Source organism: Chrysochloris asiatica, unplaced genomic scaffold, assembly GCF_000296735.1.
Source record: "Chrysochloris asiatica unplaced genomic scaffold, ChrAsi1.0 scaffold00028, whole genome shotgun sequence".
In the NCBI taxonomy this organism is placed as follows: domain Eukaryota; kingdom Metazoa; phylum Chordata; class Mammalia; order Afrosoricida; family Chrysochloridae; genus Chrysochloris; species Chrysochloris asiatica.
Genome location: NW_006408546.1, coordinates 4,553,838 through 4,580,013, shown reverse-complemented (window position 1 = coordinate 4,580,013; position 26,176 = coordinate 4,553,838). Strand labels below are relative to the sequence as shown.

Sequence of the window (26,176 nt, the reverse complement as noted above, 5' to 3'; positions counted from 1 at the left end):
TGTTTTTGTCAAGTGCCATTGAGTCAGTACTGACTCATAGCGAACCTGTATAGGGTTTCCAAGGAGCAGCTTGTGGGTTTTAACTGCTGACGTATATGAGTATGCTTATGTATGTGTGTATGCAGGGGTAATAGTTGTTCAGTGGCAGAATTCTCCCCTTCTATGTGGGATACCCTCCGAAACCCTATACAGGGTCGCTATGGGTTGCAACCGACTCAACGGCACTTAACAACAACAACAATGTGGGATACCCTGGTTCAATTATACAGCAACTACCATTATGTTTCTGAAGAATTTTTAGCAGCATGCGATAACCCAACGTACCTCATGTGCAGCCGCTACCTGTCAGTGAAGCCTTGTGTGTTACCATGATGTTAACAGGTGTCAGCAAGCTTCCAGACTAAGAAGATAAAAGCCTTGCAAAAAAAAAAATAAAAAAAATCAGCCTAGGAAAACCCTGTGGATCACAAGTCTGAACCCATTGTGCACGGGGTTTCCATGGGTCAGGAGCCAACCTAGCAGCAGCTAACCAAAACAGCATACATATAGAGAGCCCCTGGACAGTATAAATGGCTAGCACACTCAGCTCCTAACTAAAAGTTTGGAGGTTTGTGTCCATCCAGAGGTACCTTGGAAGAAAGGCCTGGTAATATACTTCCAAAAAAATCAGTCATTGAAAACCTTATGGAGCACAGTTCTACTCTAACACATATGGAATAGTAAGTCAAAACTGACTTGACAGTAACTGGTTTTATACATATATAAGCACATATGTACACATGTACACACACACTCTTTTGTTTGGGCTTTTATCTCATGCTATTAAAAATTCTTCAGAAACAATGTTAATAATGGCACACTACTGTCCAATACAGCCATACTGTATTTATATACACTCCATCGCTAGACCTCTAGGTTGCCTCCATTTTATTCTGCTGTAAATAATATTGTAGTATTTGTTTATCATTATTTCTTTAGATTAGACAATCAGAAGTGGAATCCTTTGGCTAATGAGTGTGAACATTTAGAAATTCCCCTCTTTCTCTGCTCTTGTCTTTTTCTCCACATTCCCATCCACCTGAAATAGTGTATTTTGCCATAATAAACTACAATGCCTTCATGCTTTTCCCATCTTCCCTTTCACTGAAATCTGCTTGCTCTTAAAAAACAGACCCACCAAAGTAAATTTGATTGCTCAGGCTCTCGTGTTAGCTCTGTCAGGACACCTGTGCTTCATTAAAGGACGTAACTTCTTATCAGAAGAATTCATTCCTAATAGTAAATGTTTAGTCAGCAGCAAGTAGACATGTCAAAAGGAGAAGTAGGACAAAGTCTTCATGTTGTTGTTATGTGCCATGGAGTCCGTTCCGACTCACAGCGACCCTGTACAGAATTTCCAAGGCTATAAATCTTTACAGGAGCAGAAAGCCTCATCTTTCTCCCGCGGAACAGCTGGTAGTTTTGAACTGCTGACTGTGGGATTAGCTACCGGATCTGTAACCACTACATTACCAGAGTCTTCATAGTGTTCCCCAAATCACACAGTATGGGTATGCAAAGAATGAAGACAGATGCAGTCTTGGCCCTCCAGTTTGGGAAGATAATTCGTTTCTGTGTATGGGAGTGAAGACAGCACACAGACAGAGGATGGGATAGGTGATAGTATATCCAAGGGCATCCCAGCTGGCGTGCTTAGTGATTCACAGCTGTTTCAGCAGTAAATCCTCCTATCAATTTCCCCTGAAGTGTGTGTTCTCATCTATGAGATGCCTAATAGGATTACAGAAGTTAAGTTGAGAAGCCAATACAAAAGGTCTTTTCTATTTTTTTTTCTCTTTTTAATAAAAGTCACCTCTTAAAAGAATACAAAGAAAAATCCACGATTACGCCACCATCATCTCTTGCTTGGACCACCAACAGCCTCCTTATTCCTCTCTGCTTCCACTGTCGCCTCCCTTTAATCCATTTCCCTCACAGCAACCACTACACTTTGCTGCACAGAATAAACCCACACCCCTTCAAGATAAAATACAGTCTTACTCTGACTCCTGGCAAGACCTCACTCCTGTTGGTCTTTCCAATCTCGTTCCACTGTCCCTCCCTACTCACGATACTCCAGGTCTTCAAACACACCTAGAGGTCTTCTGAGTGGCTGGAACGCTCTGCCGCACACATGAAGGAGCTTCAAAGAATTTGTGGAATAATGGAATTTTTCCATGAACCTTTTGAAGGCCTCTCATATTTGCATGACTTTCTACCTTTCAGATCTGAACACTTCTGTCAATTAGGATTCTACTCACATCTTTGCTTTTTCCTGATTATGGTGCCGTTTGTTTCTTTTGATGTACTTATACCAAAAAATGTCATATTTTCTTTGTTATTGTGAGCTACACGAGGACAGGGGCCAGGTCAGTTCAGTCATTATTAGCTCAAAGCTTGGCACAGAGGAGACAGTAAATAATGAGTTAAGTCCATGAAAAAAAAGCAAATATTTTCAGGGTAACAGGCAGTCAAATACAACATTTCTCTCTGTTTCTACCTCATCATACAGATTCAAAAGGAGCTCTGGTAGCATAGTGGTTACGAATCGGGCTGCTAACCTTACAGTCAGCAGTTCAAAACTACCAGCTGTTCTGTGGGAGAAAGATAAAAGCTTTCTGTGCCCTTAAAGATTTATAGACTCAGAAACCCTGTTTAGGGTCACTATGAGTCAGAACCAACTCTACGGCACATAACCACCACCACCACCATACAGATTTAAACTCGTAACATTTCTACCCTGTGAAACTTTCTAAATGTTTTCCCTCTTGAATTCTTTCAGAAGTCTTTACCTGTAAGAGCTTCATTCCAAGCCAAAGGTCCCTCAAATGGTTTGCGCACACCTACAATCTGAAAGGTTGGTGATTTGAACCTCGTGGCACTGAGGAGGAAATACCTAGCAACCTGCTTCCATACATTACAGTCATTGACAACCCCATGCAGTGCACTTCTACTGACACACCTGGGGGCACCATGAGTAGGAATCAACTTGCCTACAGTGGATTTGGTTTGGTTTCAAGCCAGCTGCTTTTTCTTCTGGTTTCCTTTCTCTTCAATTCACAAATGTCCTTCCATAACATCATATTTGGACTGTTTCTGAGGTGATCCCAAAGACACATATGACCTCCCTGAAACTGAAGCTTCCTTTGGTGGAATCCTTACCAGGAGCTTCTTGAGCACCTTTCAGAAACAACCTCCTGAATGCCAAGGATCTTCTCCTTTCAACAGAGAGCCAAAAACTCTCCTCCCCTGTGACTATCCCAAGAGTCTACACCATTGGGTTCTGTGGGATGTACAACCGCTGGGGGCCTGTGGATGATAAGCTTAGCGTTTCTCATGCAGAATTGAGCTTTGCGCTCATTAGCACCTCTTAGACTTTCCTTACATCATGGTTGGTCCTCCTTTGAGTTGGTTCACAGTTCTTCCCAATTCCACAAGCTCAGAGCCCACAAATTAATCCTTTAACAGATTTCGTGGCTCATGAGACACTAGGCCTTTACTACCTGGTTCACAAATTTATTCATGTTGGCTTCAAATCAGTACAACTCTTCATCACCTCACTTTTCAGTATTATTCATCAATACATGCAAAAACACACCAAAAGTCCATACAATTATGAAAGCATGTCTTGGAAATGCTATGGACTGTTATCTTAGAGATTCATAATTCTCACAAATATACTGAAAGCTGTCAGAAACCCAGGAGTAAAGAAAGCACTTCAGCTTTCACTGAGTGTTTTCCCAAACCTAACTGACCACAGTAGTCCATTCTGTGGAAGTTCCAGGAACATTCTTGGGGAAACTCTTAATAAGGACAACCCCGTTGAATAGAGCATCTTTTTAAATCATTTCATTCTGAGATCCCCAGTTGATGGTCTCTTTATAGAATCCAGTCCTGGGACTTCTACAAGCTCCTGGTTCTAATATTTTTGTTTTTGTTTTCTCTCTCTTTTTTTTTTTTTGGTTTAATAATTATCAACCCCAAGAGCACCCATATTAATTCCTCTTCTTGGAGGAAAGATTGTTCTAGCATCCCTGAATCTAAATGGAATCCTGGTGTGGCACTGTGGACTAATAATGTGCTGGACTTGCAAGGTCGGTTTAAATTGCAAGGTTGGTGGTTCAAGCTTACCAGCTGCTAGGCAAAAACCCTATTCAGGGTCACTATCAGTCAGAACCGACTGGATAGCACTTAACAACAAGCCTAAAATGTCTTTAATTTTTCAATTTACAAAATTAGATTTCCCTGCCACCCCTCACCTTTACTCCTGTTTATTCCCATTCTCCCCCTCTACCCTACCCCCACTTTTTCTTTAATGTTTTTTAAAAAATTCTACAATTCTCCCAACTGCTCTCAGTCACTTTATGTAAAGGAAAATGATCAAGCATTGGCATTTCAGTTAGATATTTACAACCTGCTGTATTACATTAGAATCTTTCAACTGATTTAAGATTCTGATGCAACTTCTAAAAAGGATAATGCATAGCTTTGCTTTGTTTCTTTGCAGATGTTAATTGAGAGACTTTCATATCCTTACCTTGTTAAACATAGGTCACAGTCTACCTAAACAGATTTTAGGATGGAATTGGAACAGTGTTTTTGGAATCAATAATTGTGTGATGGTAGACCTGTGTCAAAACCTGTGTTAATTTGAAGATTAAAATTTAGTACGCTTCAATGAATTTCTCATTCTCCTTTGAATTGCTGGCCTATGCAGAAGGGTCTAAGGGAGACAGTGGAAGTAGCTCACATGAAAATCTTTTACAGGGAAGCAGCTCCCTGAAGCTACCTGTGGTATGCAAGATTTGCTGTCTTGCTTTATGTTCATAAAAATGGGTTTCTAGCCACAAGTCAGCTTTGGAGAGAAGCATATAGGCATGTTTTTGGCTGATTGCTCTCCACTAAACAACAATAAAGCAATCTATAAATGGCTTGGAATCCTCTTTCAAATGAACCCGGTGTTCCTCAAAGTTCCCAGTATATAGGAATCACCTGGGCATCTGGTTGAAAGTCAGATTCTGATTCATTACGTCTTGAGTAGGGCTGAGATTCTACACTTCCAGGAACTTGTCAAGCTATGCTGATGTCCATGTGGACTATAGGTTACAATTTGAAGAGTAAACTCTAACCAACATGAGTGATATGAGCTATGCACTCAATGGTACATGTTTTAACGACCCTGCCATGAGGATAATACGAATAATACTGAATGCTGTAGATAATATGCACATAATAAAACTGCCATATGTGCTATTTTGCAAACTCGGTGTTTCTCAACTTCGATACTATTGGTTTTTTGGGCTGGATAGTTTTTGGTTTTTGTTTTTATGGGGAGCTGTCTTGTGTGCTGTTGGATGTTGAGCAGCATCCCTGGCCTCTACCTACTGCTAGTAATCCCTGTCAAGTTGTGGCATCTAAACATATCTCTGTTGTTGTTGTGTGCTGTTGAGTGAGTTATGACTCATAGCGACCCTCTGTAGGGTTTCCAAGGAGCAATGGTGAATTAGAACCACCAACCTTGAGGTTCAAACCAACTTTGCAGCCTAATGCTTATCCTACAGTGCCACACTAGGACTCCAACATATCTCCAGACATTGCCAAATATACCAGGGAATAATATCCCTACTTATGATATATGCTGTATTCTGCTGCAGAGTATTTGCATTCATAGATGTTATTGACATGAACAGTGATTTAGAGTTCCAAATGTGTTTTATGACTCTAAGTTAGCATCTATGAAAAATTAAAGCTGATTTCCAAGAAAGGCTGTTTAAGAATGAAGACTTACTTAGGCGTTTCAACTTCTCTACATGACTGTACAGACATGTGATCTTACAATTTGGTGAGCTTTACATTTAACAGTAGTGGGATATATGTGTGTGTGCGTGTATGCATATGTGCATATATGTGTGCCCACACATGTATGTGGAAGAATAACTACATAACTTAAATTGAAACTAAAGATACAACATGTAAATTATTATATACAAGAGAGCTTCAAAAAGTTGGTGTAAAAGTTCCATTATCTCTCAATTCCATTTTCCACAAACATTTTGAAGCCATGTCATATATTTTTAAAACAACAGCAAAATCTCCTTTATTTTCATTCAATAAATATTTACTGAGTGATTCTGTTGAATAAAGTATGGTGCTAGATATTTAGTAATGAATTAGAAAATGACAAAAAACTCAATCAAAAGAATCCCATTTATCAGCTACTTCAATATTGTAAATCCTGAATACACTGAAATAAAAAGTTCAATTAAGATATTTTTCATTCTTTGAGCACACATTTCTTAAAGTTCTGAAAACCTATACTTTAGACATTAAAAAAAAAAAAAAAAAAAAAAGCCTGTGATCGCTTAAAGCTGCAACTTTCAGTTTTCCTAGTCAATTTACTAGTGATATAATTAGAGAATCATGATTTCTGGGAAACAAAAGTCTCAAACCATGAAGAATTCAGAGGCATAAAAAAAGCAGTTTCCCTATCCAGGAAGATTTCCTATGAGCATTATTTTGTTGGAATCTAATATGCAATAGACCACATTCTCAAAACCACTCTCATAAGTGTGCCTGCTAACAGAACTTGGAAGTCACAATGTAATTACCAATTACAGACTCACAAGGTTCACATCAAACCACGGCCACACGGCATCTTATTCTTTCCACCTTTAGTTTCTTAGAGGCAAGTTCAAAATGCCATAATTTCTGTATATTCCAAGCATCCCTAGCTTCCTTGAAATTTCAAACTTTCATTTGAAAGTTGACAACTGCTGTTTTAAAAACACATATAGTTAAAAAGTTAAACCCCAAACCCACAACCATCCAGTTGATTCTGACTCATAGTGACCTTAGATAGGGTTGGAAGACTCTAAATTTTTATAGAAACTGACAGCTTGATGTTTTCTCCCTCAGAGTGGGTGGTGGGTTTGAACTTCTGACCTTACAGTTAGCAGTGTCAAAGCTAATTTTCACATCAATATGTCTGTCTACTTGATGATGCTATGGAGTGTTTCTATCATCTCTTTCCATGGATGTAGTCATTTGGATTTCTGTGTATTCTGTCTAGTGCGGTTCATGTCTATAGTCATTTTTTAGGTTGTTTAAAGAAGGTATATGCAATGAATAAAAATTTCTCGATATCCAGGATCCTTTCTATCACCAAGACCATATTTCCCAACAACTAATGGTTCCTCTTTGTTTCCAACCTTTGCAGTCCAATCGCCAATAATGATCAATACATCTTGACTGCACACTTGATCAATTTCAGACTGATGAAACTGGTACACTTCTTCATTTTCATCATCACTGAATTCGGTGGTTGATATGTAAATTTGAATAGTAGTTGTATTACATGGTTTTCATTGTAGTAGGCATATGTTCTATCACAGACAAGAATTGCTGCATTTGAGCTATGGTGTTGGAAAAGAATATTGAAGGTACCATGGACTACCAGAAGAATAAACAAATCTGTGTTAGAAGAAGTACAGCCAGAATGCTCCTTAGAAGCCAAAATGGTGAGACTTCATCTCTCATAATTTAGACATGTTATCAGGAAGGACCAGTGCCTAGAGAAGGGCACCATGCTTGGTAAAGTAGAGGGTCAGCAAAAAAGAGGGAGACCCTCCCCCCAACTAGATGGATTGGCACAGTGGCAGCTACAATGAGCTTAAGTATAAAAATAATTGTGAGGTTGGTGCAGACCCGGACAGTGTTTCAGTCTGTTGTACAAAATGTTACTGAGTCAGAACCAACTTGAAGGCACCCAACAACATTCCTGCTTAAAAAAAAAAAAAAAAAAAAAAAGAATCTTAATTAGCATCTATATCATCTAGGGTAGTTTCAACTATAAGTAAACCATGACCCCACATAAAATGACAAAGAGATTCATTCAAACATTCTCAGAGATACCGTTTTTTCTGAAAAAATATTCCCTCACAATCTTTGGCTGGAATTGACTGCTTGTCCATTTTAAACCAATCCCTTGGAAAGTAGAGTACAATCCCAGACTGGCTTGAATCAGGATTTATCTAAATTATAGGAAAAGAATGGTCAAAACTGTGTTTCTCACACAATGGGTCAAGAACGGGGCACATCCTAATGGTTAAGAGCATGGATTTAGGATTAAATCTTCATGAGTTGAAATCTCCCTGTCATTTGATAATCATGTGTCTTGAGCAAATTATTTATCTATGTGTACCCTCTGTTTCCTCAGCTATAAAATGGATTGTTTGGAGAATTAAATAAGTTAGCATATGTAAAATACTGAGATGTATGCCTCTAGATGTATGCCTACTATATTGTTAAGTACAATTTAAGTGTTGATTTTTTAAATGTTTAAAAAAATGCCTATTAGGTAAATAACCAAAATGCACACCATCCTAAAGTGAACCCAGCTTGAATTGCTAATCAAACTGTTGGAACGGATCATGGCTAATGGCTCAAACTGCTGGAATGGATAAAGGTGAGAAGAACTCTCTCTGAGGCAGGTTGCTTCTCAAGCTGTTGCTCACAGACACTTATCCAACAACAGACTCCATTATGGTATAAAAGTTCAAACTGTAACCACGCTCCAATGAATAAAAAACAGTGAAGCAGGGAAGGAAAAGAGGTTCTGCCACTGCTTAGGAAACAATGCAATGAGAACCCATTCCTGGGAGAAGCCTAGTCCTGCGTGTTTTGTTTGTCTCAAGTCCAGAGACATTTGTTCTTTCTGTGGAGAAATAAAGGATCACTGAAGGAGGAGTCATAGGGAGACAGGTATAGAAACAAAGATGCTACATCCCTCTCTCCTCCACTTTCTCCAGTAAATTTTTTCTCTTCTTAAATGAGGAAAATGATTTTAAGTTGGCGAAAAAAAAAAAAAAAAATTAATGGCTAAGAGAAGTGTTGAGTAAGTCTGTAACTTGAATATTTAGAGACGATAACCTTAGGGGAATTACAATCTCAGCTAAAGGGAAATAATATACAATTCTCTTTGAAGTTGAAGATAAATAAAAGATCTAGCAATGATATTATTAAAATGGTAATTATATGCTGTATTATATCCCTTGACAAATGAATTGTGAGGTATGAATGTGTGGTGCAGTGAATTATTCAATGTCTCCTCTAGTCACGTTGTTGTTGCTAAGTACCGTGGAATCGGATCTGACTCATAGCGACCCCGCACAGGGTTTCCAAGGCTGTAAATCTTTACGGGAGCAGAAAGCCTCTTGTTTCTCCCATGGAATGGCTGGTAGTTTCGAACTGCTGACCTTGAGGTTAGTAGCCTGATTCATAACCACTACGCTACCAGAGCTCCTTCCTCTAGCCATAGTCTTTGTAAATTCCCACCAAACTACTTTTTCCTGATGGGTCTAAGTAAGAAAAGGTGGGGGAAGATGCTGATGGACTATATGATTCAATTGGGAGTGATTGTTAACAGGGCTAATTGTGATTGGTCAGTTTTGTCATCCAGCTGGGTATAAAACAAACCACACAGAAGCACAAGGGGGAGATTTCACAGTATCCAGGAAGATGACTCTGGAGTGGTGTGCATCGTTTGGATTCAGAGATTCTTACACATTGAGCTTCCTCGATCCAGGGGGCAGAAAGCTGTGACATCACCAGAGAAGCAGAGGAGTGGCCGAGGAACAGCAGCAGCAGAACCAAGAGCCAGAGCACTAGACACAGCTGTGAAATTCCTGGTCCACAGAACAGATGTGGAGCTGTAGGATCAGCACTGGACTACTAACCACAAGGTCATCAGTTCAAATCCAACAGCTGCTTCTTGGAAACAGTATACAGGGTCGCTATGAGTAGGAACCAACTCCATGGCCCTTAACAGTAACAACAACAGAACAAGTAAAGCTGAATGTTTGGGGGCAGGAGGCTTGTTTGTGAAGTGGGCTGCCTCCGGGCACTTGATTGGAAATAGGTTTGCTGACTCACAGAGTTAGAGCTGTGTGCCTTTAGGTGGAGGTTTATGGTGGAGCGGTGTGCCCTGCAAGCATTTATCAGCAGCCCTGAAGAGCTTTGTAATATTGAGGGAGCATGGCAGAGGCCAGGTCAAGGGGCTGAGGGCCAGAGGGAGGCCAGGGGATGGGCACAGCAGAGGAGAGGCTGTCCTGATTGGAAGCATTTCTGACTCTGAACAGGAACCCGTAAACTTCCCTAAAAATCCCCATAACTGTGAGAATGGTGTCTGAGTTCCATGTGGCCACTGCAATGATTTCTCGAACCCAGCAGAAAAAGTCGATAGTGCTGTGGAAGGGATGGCTGGTGTTATTTTTAAATGAATGAGTGAAAGGTAACCAGCTATCATAACGCCTTAGATGGGAATGAGGGTTCAGTTTTGTCACCTACAGCCCCTTAGAGACTGCCTATCTTTAGAGTCTCAGGAGTCTCCCACATGGTTCTTTTGCTCACTGGCCCTCCACGTTGAGGTAGTGAAAACACAACTGTCTCTCTCTTATGCTCAGCTCTCTCCTGGCTGCTATGCTATTCCCCAAGGCATATCTACAGGAGGCTTGGTAGACATCCACACAGACAGTTTTACAGCTACAGAAGTGTCTTACGTTTCCAGTGGGACAGCTGTGCCAAGTGGGAAGAGATGCCTGTAATGTGCTGCCGACACCAACACATGATCTCCTGTCTACTCAACAATCCCAAGTTGTTACACATCTGTAAGTGCACGGACACAGTAGACATGACCTGTGAAAAATGCTGTGGAGGCAGAGTCTGACCTCCTCTAAATTGAGGAGGAGGGCAGGAATATCAAACTCCACATCAGCCATGTGCTGACTGATTCCTCTGAGACTATCAGATATGCCTCCACCCCTCTTTACCGGCTTCTGACACCAACCGTCCCTCTCTCTCACTGCACACTCTACTTCTCAGCTGGGTTTGAGAATTCATTGCAACATCCACACAGAACTCATGGACCATACTCACGATGATGGGGTGCATTAGGGAAGTTAAAAGTTACAATTCAGGATCAGAAATGCTCAGTTCTTTAGTCAGGACAGCCTCTTCTCAGCTGTCCCTGTAGACAGACTTCTCTTTGGCCCTCAGCTGCTTATCTTCTGTCCTTATCAGGCAATGTTATAAAACTCTTACGGTTGCTGATAAATGTCCAAAGGACACTTCTCTCTATAAGCCTTAGTCTGAAGGCGCTCAGCTCTAACTCAGTGGGCCAGAAAATAAACCATCCCAAAATCCAGCTGCCTGCCCGAAAGCACATAAGGTCCTCATGATGTAGCTCCAGCTGACCTGATCTTTCCAACGCCATCTCATGCCATTTTCTTGTTCACTATGCCGTTTCTCAAACTTGACAAGCCCTTCCATAACCCAGGGCTCCTCCAGCCCCATCCTGTTCCCTCCTCCTCTTTCTAGCCAGGGGCTAGATGGCTTCTTGCCATCCTTCTGGTCACACCCAAATGCCCATCTGCTCTGCCATTTCAACTTGTTTTCCTATTTGCTTGTTTGTGTACTGGTTTGCTGGCTACCTGCACCATTAGGCTGTAGACTGTACACTCCAGGCATTCATTCATTCACCCCCTAATCTTTACTAAGTATTTTGCTCTGTGTTAAGCACAGGGAGTAGAGCAGTGAATAAAACAGACCCTATCTCTGCCTCACTAATCCAAACTCTAGTAGACTCTCTAGGGAGGGAGATTGATCGAAAATGAATCAGCAAAGAGTATGGAAGCCAGTGGTGATCAGGACTATGGAGAACAATACAGCAGGAAAGGGGAAGAGAGAATTCTCAGGCCAGAAGGTGCTATTTTATATAAGGTGGTCAGAGTCTTCACCAGTAAGGTGACATTTTGGCAGAGACCTGAAGGTGGTAAGGGAGAAGCCACTTGAGTATCTGGAGGGAGGCACAAGCCTTGCATGTTCCAGAAATGTAAGGAGACCAGTGTCTGCAGTTTTGCACGAGCAAGGGCTGTTCTCATAGTAAGAGAGCAGAGGGGCTCAGCGAGCTAGTGGTGGTGAGGGGTGCTGGAGGCCACTGAGAAGACCGTGCTGTTTCTTTTGAGCGAGATGAGTGGGAGGTCATGGGAAGACCAGTGACAGTTATTGCAAGAATCTTCTGTGTCAGTGACCATGCATTTGGCAATGTTGTTAAGTGCTTTTGAGTCCGTTCTGACTCACAGAGACACTGTATAGGGTTTCCAAGGAGGTTCTGGTGGGTTTGAACCACTGACCTTGCAGTTAGCAGTCCAGTGCTTATCCCACAATGCCATACCAGGACTCTGATTTGGCAATGGTGGTGGTGGTTATGTGCCATGGCGTTGGTTCTGACTCATAGTGACCCTGTGCAGGGTTTCTGAGGCTATAAATCTTTACGGGAGCAGAAAGCCTCATCTTTCTCCCATGGAACAGTTGGTAGTTTTGAACTGCTGACCTTGAGGTTTGCAGCCCGATTCGTAACCACTATGCAATAGCAGTGGGCATATTCTAAACATATTGTGAAGTTCAGGTCAACAGATTTTGCTTATAAACTGGCTCCAGAACATGAGGAAAAGATGCAAGTCAAGGTTGCTGCAGACGGAGCTGATTTGAGCTGGGGATGGAGTATAGGAGGACATGTTTTATTCATGATGTTGATTAGAAAGAAGTCCACATGACTTCTAACCCCACTGCCATACCTGGGCAGATGGGACCTGTGAACCTAGAGTTCTGGGGAGATACCAGGTCAGAAGACACACTTGGGAGTCGCCTCTCCCAATATAAAAGATGCAGTGAGGTTTCATGAGGTGGGCTGTGTCTGTGTGGTCACTATTGTATACCTAGTGTATAGCCTAGAACACTCAAATATTTGACATACAAATGAATGATTCAGGCAGTAACCCATCCATTTCACTAAGCTATTATCCACACTCTCTCAAACCATATCCACAAGAGTCCTGAGAAATGTCACTAAATTACAGAGACCAAGACACCAAGGTGAACTGATACGTTTTCTGCACACTCAGATGCCCCTTTCACATCTCAGTTTGATCTCATTAGAAGCCAAGCCCTCGCTTATCTGCATCCATAATTCATGGGAAGAGAGAGGGTATTGGCTAGCACAAAGCCGTAAGACAGAGCGGATGGCGCCTTTGTGGGGGTTGCCCTGAAGTCAAGAAACTCAGCTCTTTGCTCGTGCCTCACTGCTGGTGGTCACCCTCTGCCAAGGAGAAAAGGCCTTCGAGTGTGTGCAGTGATGGGAATATAGGGCCACATCTGCAAAACTCAAGCTGCAAACAAGCCCCCTGGTTCCTGTGACACTCCTCCCCTTGCTGAATTCAGAATCTCTGAATCATGACTGCTGATGTGTCCATGTTTCGCTGCTAATGCTTTGTTTACTCTGATTAAAGCCTTCTCATTGCAGCTGTCTCTTATTATTGCTCAGGTTCAAAGCGAGTTGGTATCTGCAGGTTGTTTTAGGGTCTCAAAGACATTCAGAGGCATTCTGTGACAGCACTCTTCAGGCATTTTTGGGTTATGGGTTGGAAATGTAGAGGACCAAGAGAAGGATAAAGAAAGAAGGCAGGGCTGAAGGAGCGGTGTCAGGATGCCATAAACACAGACAATGGATTTTTCAGGAGCTGGTGAGGCAGGTGCTAGCTCTGCCCTAACCCATTTATACAGTTCCAGCGGTGGGGTGGCCGGGCCATCTCCAATCAATCACCTCATCCAAATACTCTCAATGAACTACTCAGCTCTTACATGCTTTCAGTCCCATAATCTAGGAAAGAAAGTCCTGCAATTGAGATTTAGAACTTTACTGGGACAAAAAGAGTAAAAATCTTCACATTCCAAAAAAAAAATGGTCCTCATGAAAGGCACATCTTGACTGTAATTTAGAAATTCCAATTCTGACTCAAATTCTATACCTGTTTAAATCCTAGTGAGTAAGTTAGCAGCTTGGTCTTGTGTTTCACACAGTGATTTTTCAATCATAAGCGCAGACTTTATTTCCTCACATTTTATCTTTTAGATCTCACACATCTCCTTGCAAAAAATCTCATTTGCTGATTTCTACATTGAGTTCTATGCTGAGATAAATGTCTAAGAGTTGACACAATGAGAATTCACTGGCTTGAATCCCAGCTCTGTCACTGGACTGGGTGACTGAGGACATGCTAGTTAACCTCTCAGAAATTGAGAGTTGTTTTTGTTGGTAGGTGTCCTCTAGTCAGTACTGACTTATGGCGACCCTATACACAACAGAATAAAACACAGCCCAGTCCTGCACCAACCTCACAATCGAGCCCACTGCTTCAGACACTGTGCCAATCCATCTCATTGGAGGTCTTCCTCTTTTTCACTGAACCTCCATTTTTACCAAGCATGAAGTCATTCTCAAGGGACTGATCGTTCCTGATAATATGTCCGAAGCATGAGAGACAAAGTCTGGCCATCCTGGCTTCTAAGGAGCATTCTGGCTATACTCATTCCAACACAGATCTGTTTGTTCTTCTGACAGTCGGTGATACTTTGTATATTCTCCCACAACACCATAACACAAATCCATCAATCCTATGGTCGTCCTTATTCACTGTCCAACTTTCACATGAACATGAGGCTTTTGAAAATACCATGGCTTGGGTCAGGAGCACCTTAGTCCTCAAACTGACATCTTTGCTCTTCAACTTTTTAAGGGGTCTTGTGCAGCAGATCTGCCTGGTGGAACGGAGGGCATTAACCCCATAAAGTGCTTGTGAGTATAAGATGGGATGGTGCATGTAAAAGACCTGGCATAGCATTTGGCATGCTATAAGGTAACTAATACTTTTTATTACCCAAGATTACTGTTATCATAAGTATAACACAAGCCCACGTACTAGCAGACAAGCGGGTGGCGTCAGAAGGACAATATCTTCAGCAGTGTCCCAGCTGTGCCCTCATCCCTTTTTTCCCAGGCCTGACAATATGAAATGGTACTCACTCCCCTTTTGAGCAAGAATAAAATACTCAGGAACTAAAACCCATTCTCTCTGTGTAACTGAACCACAAAGTAATGGGATGGATCTTTATGTTTTTCTGTTTACAAGGACGCTTTAGGAGAGCTTTCATAGTTCTTGTAGGCTTTTTTTGTGCCCTGTCTCGTCAAAGCACCTTAGCTCTGATGACAGCTTGGAGGCAGGAACTGATGTAGGTACCAAAGGTACCAATCCATTTAGTGTTAGCAGTTCTAAAAGAAATAACATGATTGGCCACCATCACCTCTGGTGCTCCGGGACAACACAGCACATTGTTCCCTTGCTCTCCATCTACCTGGGGACCTCTGTTCATCCACCAAAAGGGTAGCCATGGGAGCTGGTGACCTTACCACCCACCACACTGGAAGGAACTCTTTCCTCTGCTGCACAGTCCTGTTTTGTCTTTACCTACACCTTGTCTCCTTCTTTCTGCTGCTGCCACTGTTGTTGAATAAAACAACTTTAGATTTTGCGCAAAAAAAACAAAACAAAACAGCGTTCTCACCTACTCCCTGCCCCTCTGCACACTATTATTAGCCTCTTACATTTGTGGTGGCTCCATACAACTAGCATTGGACTGTGAACAAGGTTGGTGGTTCTAGCCTACCAGCTGCTCTCAGAAGAAAGATGAGACTTTCTGCTCCCGCAAAGATGTAAAGTCTTGGAAAACCTATACAGGGTCACTATGAGTCAGAACCAACTTGACGGCACTTAACAGCAACAACATTTGTGTGGTACATTTGTTAAACCAATAATGATATGTTATTATTAACTACATTGGGGCCACAGAAGGTCTGCTACCTGGAAGGAATGCTTTAACAAGGATGGCTGCTTTCTTGCCTGGGACACAGGAGAAGAGGTTGATGGAGAAATGAGTCAACAGCCCAGCTGGCTGCTTGTTGGAACCAATGACCTCTAAAGTAAATTCGAGACAAAAAGTGTTTCTTCTTGTGTTTGCAGCGAAATTAATTGGGTCAAGTCAAATTAGCAAATTAAGTCAGCTCCACTGTTTGCACTCAAGAGTTCTGGTATCTTGTATTAAAAAAAAACACAGTAGGAGGAGAGAAATCTGTAACCGGTAACAGATGTGAAAGGAGGTTTCTTCTTTTTTTAAGATTTTTATAACCTAACAATTTCCCAGACCGGTATATAGTTTGCCTTGTACACAGAAAAACAAGTCTGGCAAGGAACAAGTAATACAATGGTTCCTCAGGCTACTCCTTCACACCTAAGGTGTTTGACTCCATCATCCACAAGGAGGAGGAATTCTCTTTGTTGTGTGGAGAGACAAGACTGTAAAAAAGGGACTAAAAATAGAGTCAGACAGTCTAGCTCTGCTACTTCATAGCTGTATGCCTTGAAGAAGTTACTTCACCTCACTAAGCCTAAGATTCTTCTTGTGCAAAGATTATCCTAACAGCTTCTCGTCAATCAGGGGAGCTGAGTTTTAAAATCAGTGTCCAATGAAATAATAATTTATCAGAAAACTCTCTCTAGTGCTATTTACCTCCCTACTGAGCATCAAATGAAATAGCATATAGGGACTGCATCATATGAAAAACATGAATCTTTAAACACTATTAAGTCTACAGCAGTAATTCAGAGCCAGGAGAGAGGTTCACAGCCTGAGACACACACAGACTCTGAGATGCGGTGGCTGGATTCTAGATTTATGGCTCTCTCAAGCTCATTTTCGCTCCGGAGCAGCCTTCGTCTTTTGAATGAAATGTCAGGCAAATTTGCCTAGTATCCCTAACTTAAACCATCTTCCTTTCTCCCACTCTCATCTCCTCCCTCATACTCACTTGCCTTCTCTCAACATTTGAATTCCAGCCAGTTAAACTCTAGTTTGATGCAGTTTGACCAGAAAACCTCAAAGGGTTGTTGCAAGAATTTAATGAAATAATGCACCTGTGGCAGTCAATGTAGCACTTTTTTGAAGCTCCTTTCAAGAAAAAAATCTGATTCAAGAGGTGTTGTCAGCTGACAGCATATCTTTGGGGTCTGTTGCAGTGTCCACTCGTCTTGGACTGCTCCCAGCCAATAAGAATGTAGAGTCTGTTGGGGATACTGGAGGCAGGCCATTCTTACCCAATGCAGTCATCTGTGGGAGGAATCTTTGCCCTGGAACTCCCGATCAGCCTGGCCAAGATTGTTACCCAACTGCACTGCAAGTCTGAGGCACTCAAAGGTGTCAGACGAGCAGCATGGTTTGAGGGTCTCCCCAATTACTTCACAGGTATTTATTTCTAACTGTATCTTGCTATCTGGGCTTCACTGAGGACTGAAAGGGACACAGCAGGGAAAGCCCTAGGCAGTTCTGGAGATGCTGGCTGTTATTGATACAATCATTGCAACATGATGAAACTAATGCCTCCACTTTCAGAAGGTGCTCCTAGAGGCACTTATCCTCATAATGATCTGAACTGAGAGTCCTCAGGAGAATCTTGGCCTTGCACACCCCAAATCTATTTCTCTGCCTCTGTGGCAATGTACCAAGCAGAAGCTCACTACTGATTTTCTCAATGCTTCACAATGCAAAGAAAATTTCAACACCATGAAAGGATTTGGAGGAAAAAAAATTAAAAATGAACTGGGGAAATGAGTCTTTGCAGTCCTTCGTCTTAACAAGAACACACACAGTGGTCCCAAAGAGCCCTCCACTAAGTATCATAACTATCCCTAGTATCCCTAACTCAAGCCGTCTTCCTTTCTCCCCACCTCATCTCCCTCATGCTCACTTGCCTTCTTTCACATTTGAATTTCAGCCAGTTAAACTCTAGTTTGATGCAGTTTGACTAGAAAACCTCAAAGGGTTGTTGCAAGAACCGACTCAATGGCACAGGAGTTGTGTGCCAAAGTCAAAATTGTCCACACAGCATGTCTTTTACTGAAACTTAGCTTCAGAGAGGTAAAAGATAGTCAAAGCAATAAGGGAAAATACAGAAGAGTCTACAGAACCACCCATCAGCCTGCAGGCCTAAAAACTGTCCATGAGAACGCATGGAACCATTTTCAGTGACAGGTCCCCCAAATACTGCCAGGAATCTTGCTATGATGATGGCTATCAGCAGCATTCTTCCACGATTTAAGAGGGCAGTTCCAATTCATTGTCTACAGACTTCCCAGCAGAGCTATCAACAATGTGATAATGGCTTGTGATAAACGGTGTTAGTGATGCTCTGCTCATCATAGCAGAGAAACAACTGTCAATCAACAGCAATTAGGTGCTTAATAAAATTGCTTTGGAGATGCTGCTACTGAAAAGGTCATGGGTAGAGCAAGGGACTCAGCAATCAATCACAATGAAGCCCCTGGCTGTTTTTCGTTTTGAAATCATTGGCTTGAACCTCTTCTCTCATCAAAGTAAAAATGTTGTGACTTTTGCCCCAGCTGGAAGAGTGGGAATGAACTCAGATAAAAGTCACCATATGAGGACTGCCGGAGCTGACCATGGTACACTCAGGGATCAAGGGACAAGACTGGGGTTGGGGAAAAGCAGCCAATTCCGGAGATGGACACAGAGCTCACCCAATTCAGAGAGTGAAGGTGATGAGGGTCTCAGCAATGCCTTCATTAGCTGTTGTGTTTTGTTTGCTCAACAATCTAAAGGGAGAGCCAACACTCATCACAACCCCATGCCTACCACCTTTGGAGAGGGAGAAATTATATCAAATTTCTAAGAAAAAGCTTGCATTGGGTGATAGGCACGGGCTTGAAGCATGTTTCTGACCCCTCCCTAGCTGCGTGACCACAGGCAAGCTGCTTCTCTCTTTGAAGCTCAGTTTCCTCATCTGGGGAATAAGAAGAATAACTATTCAACAAGTTGGTGGGCTTGAACCAACATCCTTGTGGTTCGCAGCCCAATGTTTTAACCCACAGAACCACCAGGATTCCTCCTCTCTCAAAAAATCCCACCCTAATTAAGTTTCCATCATCTGATTACCAGTCAGAATGATTAAAAAAATCTCCCCTTCTCCCTGTTAAGTAGCCAGTTGCACCACTGATTCAATACAAGCAGACTATCAACATCCACCTAAAATACAACCTGAGTTAGGAAGTAACCCTTGTGAAGAGAATGGTTTATAATAAAAAGCCAGTGCTACTTAGCAACTGTTGTGTATCAAACATTATTACTTTATTATGTTAAAGATGTTTTAGTGTATCTTTCATGTTTTTTTATGAACAGAAAGGTACACTGCATACTAAGAGAGAGATGTGAGTAACTGACCTCAAGACCACATCTAACTCTTCCTACTTAGGTACAACTTAGACTTAAAGACACACTATGGAATGGCATTCCTTTGGAATCCAAGGACTGACTGTACTTATATGGAGAGGCTTGAGAAAGTTTGTGAGAAAACTGAATGAAAAGATAATGGAATTTTCCATGATTTTTTTGAATCCCCCTTGTATGTGGGATGATCCTCAGTGTGACCTCCAGCCCTGCTCCCCAACAGGCAGTGTCTGCTGTAGCCACAAACTTGATGCTGCCCTTCCCCCTTCCTTGATATGTCCAACCCAGAGCCTCAGAATTCTAAGGTGCTCACAGTGCAGGGACCTACTTCATAGGACTCTTCTAGCCACAGGCTTTGCAACTGCCACCAAACTACACTTTCCTGAAGGGTCTGGGTAAGAGACGGTGGGGGAAGATGTTGACTGACAGGTTATATGATTCAGTTGGGTGTGACTGTTAACAGGGTGCTAATTGTGATTACAAAACCTTGGATGTCTAATGTGGGCATAAAATGAGCCATTTTAAAGGTGGGAGGGGGACTTTAATACCATCAAGGAGTGAAGCATATGTTTTACACCCTGAGGTCCCTGCACACTGAACCTCCTTGACCTAGAGACAGAGAGCTGTGGCACCCAAACAGTGGCAGAAAAGCGGCAGCCAACAGAATGAAGAGCCAGAGCACCAAAGATAGCCCTGGGCTTCCCAGTCCACAGAGTTGGAGCTCGATTGTGTAGTGGGGTGCCTCAGGCACTTAACTGGGTAAGCTAGGTTTATTGATCCAAGGGGCTGGAGCTAAGTGCCTTCAGCCTAAGGCTGATAGTGGAATGGAGTGCCTTTAGGGCATTTTACAGCAACCCTAAGAGAGATTTTTAACATAGCTGGAACAACAGGGCAGAGGCCAAGGACCAGAGAGAGGCCTGTCTGTGGGCATAGCTAAGGAGAGTTGTCCTGACTGGAAAAACTGTGTCCTGAGGACATCTGATGCTGAATTATAACCTGAGCACTTTCCTAATACACTTGGTAACTGTGAATATGGTGCCCGAGTTCTGTATGACCATTGTGATGAATTATCAAACTTAGCTAAACAGAGAGTGTAGTGTAGGGATGGTTGGTCCCACTTTCTGCAGTGCCCTACCTGCCCCTGGAACCTCGTATATCAAGACTTATCAATCCTCCATCTCCACTCTACCTTATGACTTGATTGGAGGTCACAGACCAATCAGTTCCACTTCTGCTGAGGAACAACACGTACCTGCTGGTTTGTTCTGCTGGTGGGTGGGAGCTCCTCATCTTTCACCTCTTCTTCCGATCCTGACAGCAGTCTTTTTTCCTCTTCTTCCTCGCTCTCTTCAGAACAGGAGTCAAATGCATCAGCATAATATTCTTCAGCCACAAGTGGGTCTTCTGGGATCTCTGAAATAAAGAATAAACAACAATCAGGTCCTAACAGTTTTTAAAATTATAATGAGGTTAGGATCCGCCCACCTCACTCTTTTTGCTTTCTCAGAGATGTGCATTTTGTTGACAATGACAAAGTTTTCATGGAGTGTAAAGCCAAATCTTAGCTTTCTGGTATAATTGACATTCAGCAAAAAAGAAGTCAGCAGAACAACACAGGGGTGACTCCACATTTTGTAGGTAGAAAAACAAAACAATGAAACAAGAGAAGACTATCTGATTTAAAGTCTTTATACTTAGAGGCATAAATCCTTATTACAAATGAGGAGACTTAGGTGTAATTGAGGTATTTCAGTTACCTCATATACGTGTGAAATCCGAACAATGAATACAGAAGACCAAAGAAGAGTTAATGCATTTGAATCATGGTGTTGGAGAAGAATATTGAATACACCATGGACTGCCAGAAGAATGAAAAAAAATCTGTCTTAGAAGATATACAGCCAAATACTTCTTATAAGTGAGAACAGCAAGACTTCATCTTATGTACTTTGGACATGTTATCAGGAGGGACCAGTCCCTGGAGAAGGGCATCATGCTTGGTAAAGTGTCAGTGAAAAAGAAGAAGACCTCCAATTGAATGGATTAACACAGTGTCTGCAACAATGGCCTCAAACATAACAATTGTAAGGATACTGACAGACCAGGCAATGTTTCATTCTGTTATACACAGGGTTACTATGAGTCGGAAGTCATTCAACGCACCGCAAAACTCCCAGCTATTCCGCGGGAGAAAGATGAGGAGTTCTGCTCCCATAAAGATTTACAGCCTCAGAAACCCTGTACAGGGTCGCTATGAGTTGGAATCGACTCCACAGCACATAACAACAACAACAACAACGATAGCCTCAGAAGCCCTATAAAGGGTAGCTCTACCTGACAGCATTAACAACAACAAAATTAGGTGCAAAAGCAAAACAAGAAACCCTAGCTGCAGGAACCTATCACACAAGCTACATAATGTTTTAGCAGAGGTAATTGGAGTGGAGCTGGGCCACCATTCTTTCTAGATATTTCTTAAAAGAAAATGTTAGTGGTGAGACCATAGAATATGAACAGAATCTGTAACAATGACATTTTGGCAAATAGCACAAAACTTTACAATTCTTTTCTAACACGTTAGGAAGGCTTTTGAAATGTGGTACACTCTGGTTGGTCGGTCCTACTCGTTCAATTCACACACAGAATGTATTTATGTTTTTAAAAGTATACACACACTGGTGCTAAGAAGTGGCTACCCAAATTATTTGGTGCAACATTATTAATAACTAAAACTAAAGCTTGTACTCTAATAATCTTCAGAGAAAGGCTAAAAAAAAAAAAGGGGGTCACAAAGAGCATAATGATATTAACTGAATTTGCTAATAAAAAGTAACACACCCACTTCCATCGAGTCAATTCCAACTCTTAGGGACCCTATATAGGGGTTCTGAGACTAAATCTTTATGGGCAGGAGTAGACACAGCCTCATCTTTCTCCCACAGAGCGGCTGGCGAGTTTGAGCTACCGACCTTGTGGTGAGTAACCCAATGCCTAGCCCACAGCATGACCAGGGTGCCTTAATTTGTTCATTGTTGCTGAGTGCCACTGAGTCGGTTCCGACCCATAGAGACCCTGTATAGGGTTTCCAAGCAGCGACTAGTGAGCTTGAACTACCAACCTTGCAATTCAAACTGACTTTGCAATCTAGCACATTAACCCACGGTGCCACACCAGGACTCCATTGGAACCTAGAAATAGAAAAAAACTATCCTTGGGGAGGAAGAAGAGGTAATCATATAATGATAGATATCTGACCACATTAAAACAGTGGACATTTCAGTCTCTGTGCCATCGTCTGACTTACAAAGAAAACTACCCTTCTAAGGTAGAACAACACGCACTTGCTTCTCACCTAACTGTTGCTATTTTCTGTAAGAAAAACAAACCAGGCCTGTTATTATCGAGTCAATTCTGACTCCTGGTGACCCTACAGGACAGAGTAGAACTACCGTATAGGGTGGCCAAGGTTGTCAATTTTTGTGGAACCAGACTGCCATATGTTTCTGGTGGTTTAGAACCTTGGACCTTCTGGTTAACAGCTCAGTGCTTAAACACTGTGCCACCAGGGCTCCGATTTTCTGTCTAGTGTACCTTTATCAGACTCACTTTCAGAATGACAAAGTACGTGAAAACTAAAATCCACTGAGAGGACAACTGTTCAAGACTCCAAAGTGCCATCAGTGTCCAGTGTCCACTTAGTGGAATGGTGGGCAGAACACCTGCAGAACATCTCTCTCTCTACCCTCCATCTTGGGGTCTCACCATCCACAGTCTCTCCTTCTTTGACAGCTATTCATGCATTTGCTCATTCATCTCTAGCTCTTGTTCTTCCTCTATCTCATTCTCTGCCTTCCCACCCAAGGAAACAATATTTACTTTCAAGGTTGGTGACGACATTAAGAAATGCTGCTTACATTGAGACACAGAGGAAAGTGTGTACACACATATGTGTATAAATGAATATATAACTAAATCATAAGTTTGATATCAAGAGTTACCCATACTACATGTGATACACTCTGGAGTTTTCCATTCTATTCACTAATAATAGCAATAAAAATATCATATGCAACTTGCAAATGATTTCACAGTCCACAATTTGAAAGATACTTGCATTTAAACCATGGCTAGAACTCCAGCTCCATGACCTTTAGGTATTATTTATCCTTTGTGCATTCCAGTTGTGTCAACTGTAAAAACAGAGATGACAGTACCCATCTCAAAGAGTTGCTGTGATACTGGGGAGGAGGCGTGGCATGATGGCAGCTAGGGTGGAGGTGCAGTGAAGTTTGCCATCAGCAATACGACAGAATACCAGGCAAAGCAGATCCAGGGCAGAGCTCCAAATCTCAGAATCACATTAAGTACGAATATTTAAAAAGTTTGAAGGCTAACTGCTAGTGGAAATTGAAGAGGAAGTAAGAAATCACATACTTTTGAATCTGCCAGGCTTGGCAGCACGGAGCCCACAACTTGGTGAGACCAAATGGCAAGACTAAGCAGGGGAGCACACACACCATAGAAAAACACCACGGGAACCTTGGAGCAAAGGTGGACAATACACTTTGTCGGTTTTGATTTGTTCTGATTTTCTTTCTTTTTTTTTTGGTATCTGTTCATAGGCCTACCCCCATGGTTTGCGCACCTCCATTCTGGTGACTAGAGGGGGAGCCTGAACAAGTGGACACCCCCCATCCTCACCACTGGTGGGATCTTCTGCCACACATGCGCACAGATACTCTCAGCCCAAGAGCTGGCCTTGAACCATTTTTTTGTTTTGTTTTATTTTTCAAATATGGAAAAGGCCAGGACAGGGTTATAGAGAGGGAAAGAGAGTTTAAAAACAAAACAGCCCGAAAATTAAATTAAATCCTGAGTTACAGCATAACAACCAACAGTGGCAACTTGAAATCTCTCAGGAAGCTTTGAAGGCAAGAAGCTGAAGACATTAAAGTCATACTCATATTAGGCAACAAATTTTTTTTTCCTTCTTTCCCTCCTGTCCCTTTTCTGTGATTATCGACTACAGTATTGAACCTAGTTTTATTTTTTCTTGTTGTCATTGTTTTTATGGGTTGTTGCTTCTTCTTCTTCTTGTTTTTCTTTTTTGCTGCTGCTGTTTTGCTGGTTTATGCTCCCCCTTATACCTTTGGGGGACTCTTTCTATCCCTATACTACCCAAGAAGAGTCAGCAACTGCTGCCATATAGTCAAGCTACAATCACACTTTATAGAACACCAAACCCAAGCAAGAACCAATACGAACTGCCATGTACCAGGAAGGCAGACAACATCTGTGAAAATTACTCTGAGTTAAGCAATTAGAAGAGTGAAAAGGGAAGCCCACATCCTGATCACATCTACCCAGAGGCAAACAGAAAGCATAAAAAATTAACAAAACACATACTCAATTAAGTATTAAGGTCACAGATAAACATTAAACATGTCCAAGAAGCAAAAGCAGATGGCCATATTAGCACATGTCCAGAAACAAGATAAAATGTCTGAAACAAATGACCTGTAAGTAGACCTAGACTCCATTTTGAAAGGAGGGGAGGCCTTAGAAATTCCTGAGAAGGAATTCAGAAAAATGATTATAAAATGTTTCAAAATACTTTAAAAGGAGTTGAGAAAAATAAGGAAGAAGTCAGGAAAATGCTACAGGAACAAATAAAACAGATAAAGCATTGGAAACAATTCAAAACCTAAAGAAAGAGGTCCAAATGATCCATAATAGAATATCATAAATAGACAATGCACTGAAAGGGCAAAGGAGTAGAATAGAAGAGATGGAAGGCAGAACCAGTGAGCTGGAAGACAAATCTCTCAATTACTAAGATACAAGAGCAAACAGAAAAAAAGGATTAAAAAAAAAATCTGAAGAGAGTCTAAGCTTCATGCTGGTTAACATGAAGAGGAATAACTTAAGAATTATTGGCATTCTAGAACAAGAGGAATCACACAAGTCCACAGAGGAAATAGTTGAAGAAGTGCTAGAAGAAAATTTCTTTAACATCCTGAAAAGTGACAAGATAAAAAAAGAAGCTCAACGAACTCCAGGAAGGTTAGACCCCAAAAGAAAATCACTGAGACATATCATAATCAAGCTCTCCAAAATCAAAGATAAGGAGACATTCCTAAAAACACCTAGGGAAAAGAGAAGTGTTACATAAAAAGGCAAGCAAGTCAGATTGAGCTCGGACCTCTCAGCAGAAACCATGTAAGCAAGAAGGCAATGGGGAAACATATATAAAACCCTGAAAGAAAAAAAAAAAAAAAAAAAACCTGCCAAACAAGAATTCTTTATCCAGCAAAGCTATCAATCATATACGAGAGTGTAATCAAAACATTCTAGAATAAACAGAAGCTAAGAGATTTTGCCAAAGCCAATCCTGTGCTACAAAACATCCTAAAGGGAGTTCTGTGCACTGAGAACCAACAAGAACAGACAACAACCAGAGAATGACATATGTGGAAGCACGTCCCAGAATTAAATTGACAGAAGGAAGAGTCGAGAACAGAACCAAACTATAAGAACAAACTCAGAGAATCTGCAAGGTCAGTCTATGACCAAAACAACTACAATGTAAAAGAAGGTAAACATGTAGGAACAGAGATCCAGATGGTGAGAAGGTCAGGTAGATTACAAGATGAAATTGACTGCACTAAATGGAGAGAACAGTTAATGGACTATAAGGCAACCTCAAAGAAAATTAACACTTCACAACATACCAAGAAAATGCAAATCAAAGAAAAACATGGAAAAAAAAAAGAAAGAAAGAAAAACATGGAAACATTAAAACTATGAGGAAATTCACTAGAAAGAACACAAAAAGCATGAACTCAACAATGGAAGACACAGAGAACAAAGAAAGGAGCAATGCCACACACACACAAAACATAATGGCGGCAATTAATCCATGTCTATCGATAATTACACTGAATGTAAA

At 41.6% G+C, this 26,176-nt stretch overlaps 1 protein-coding gene across 1 annotated transcript in view; it reads right to left on the bottom strand.

Annotated features, from left to right (window-relative positions):
* The window catches only part of NEK11 (NIMA-related kinase 11), a 436,844-nt gene that overhangs the window by 148,799 nt on the left and 261,869 nt on the right, over positions 1-26,176 (bottom strand). The window contains exon 14 of the mRNA XM_006846637.1: positions 20,480-20,640. Coding sequence (XP_006846700.1) covers positions 20,480-20,640 — 161 coding nt within the window. The remainder of the gene's footprint in view (positions 1-20,479; positions 20,641-26,176) is intronic.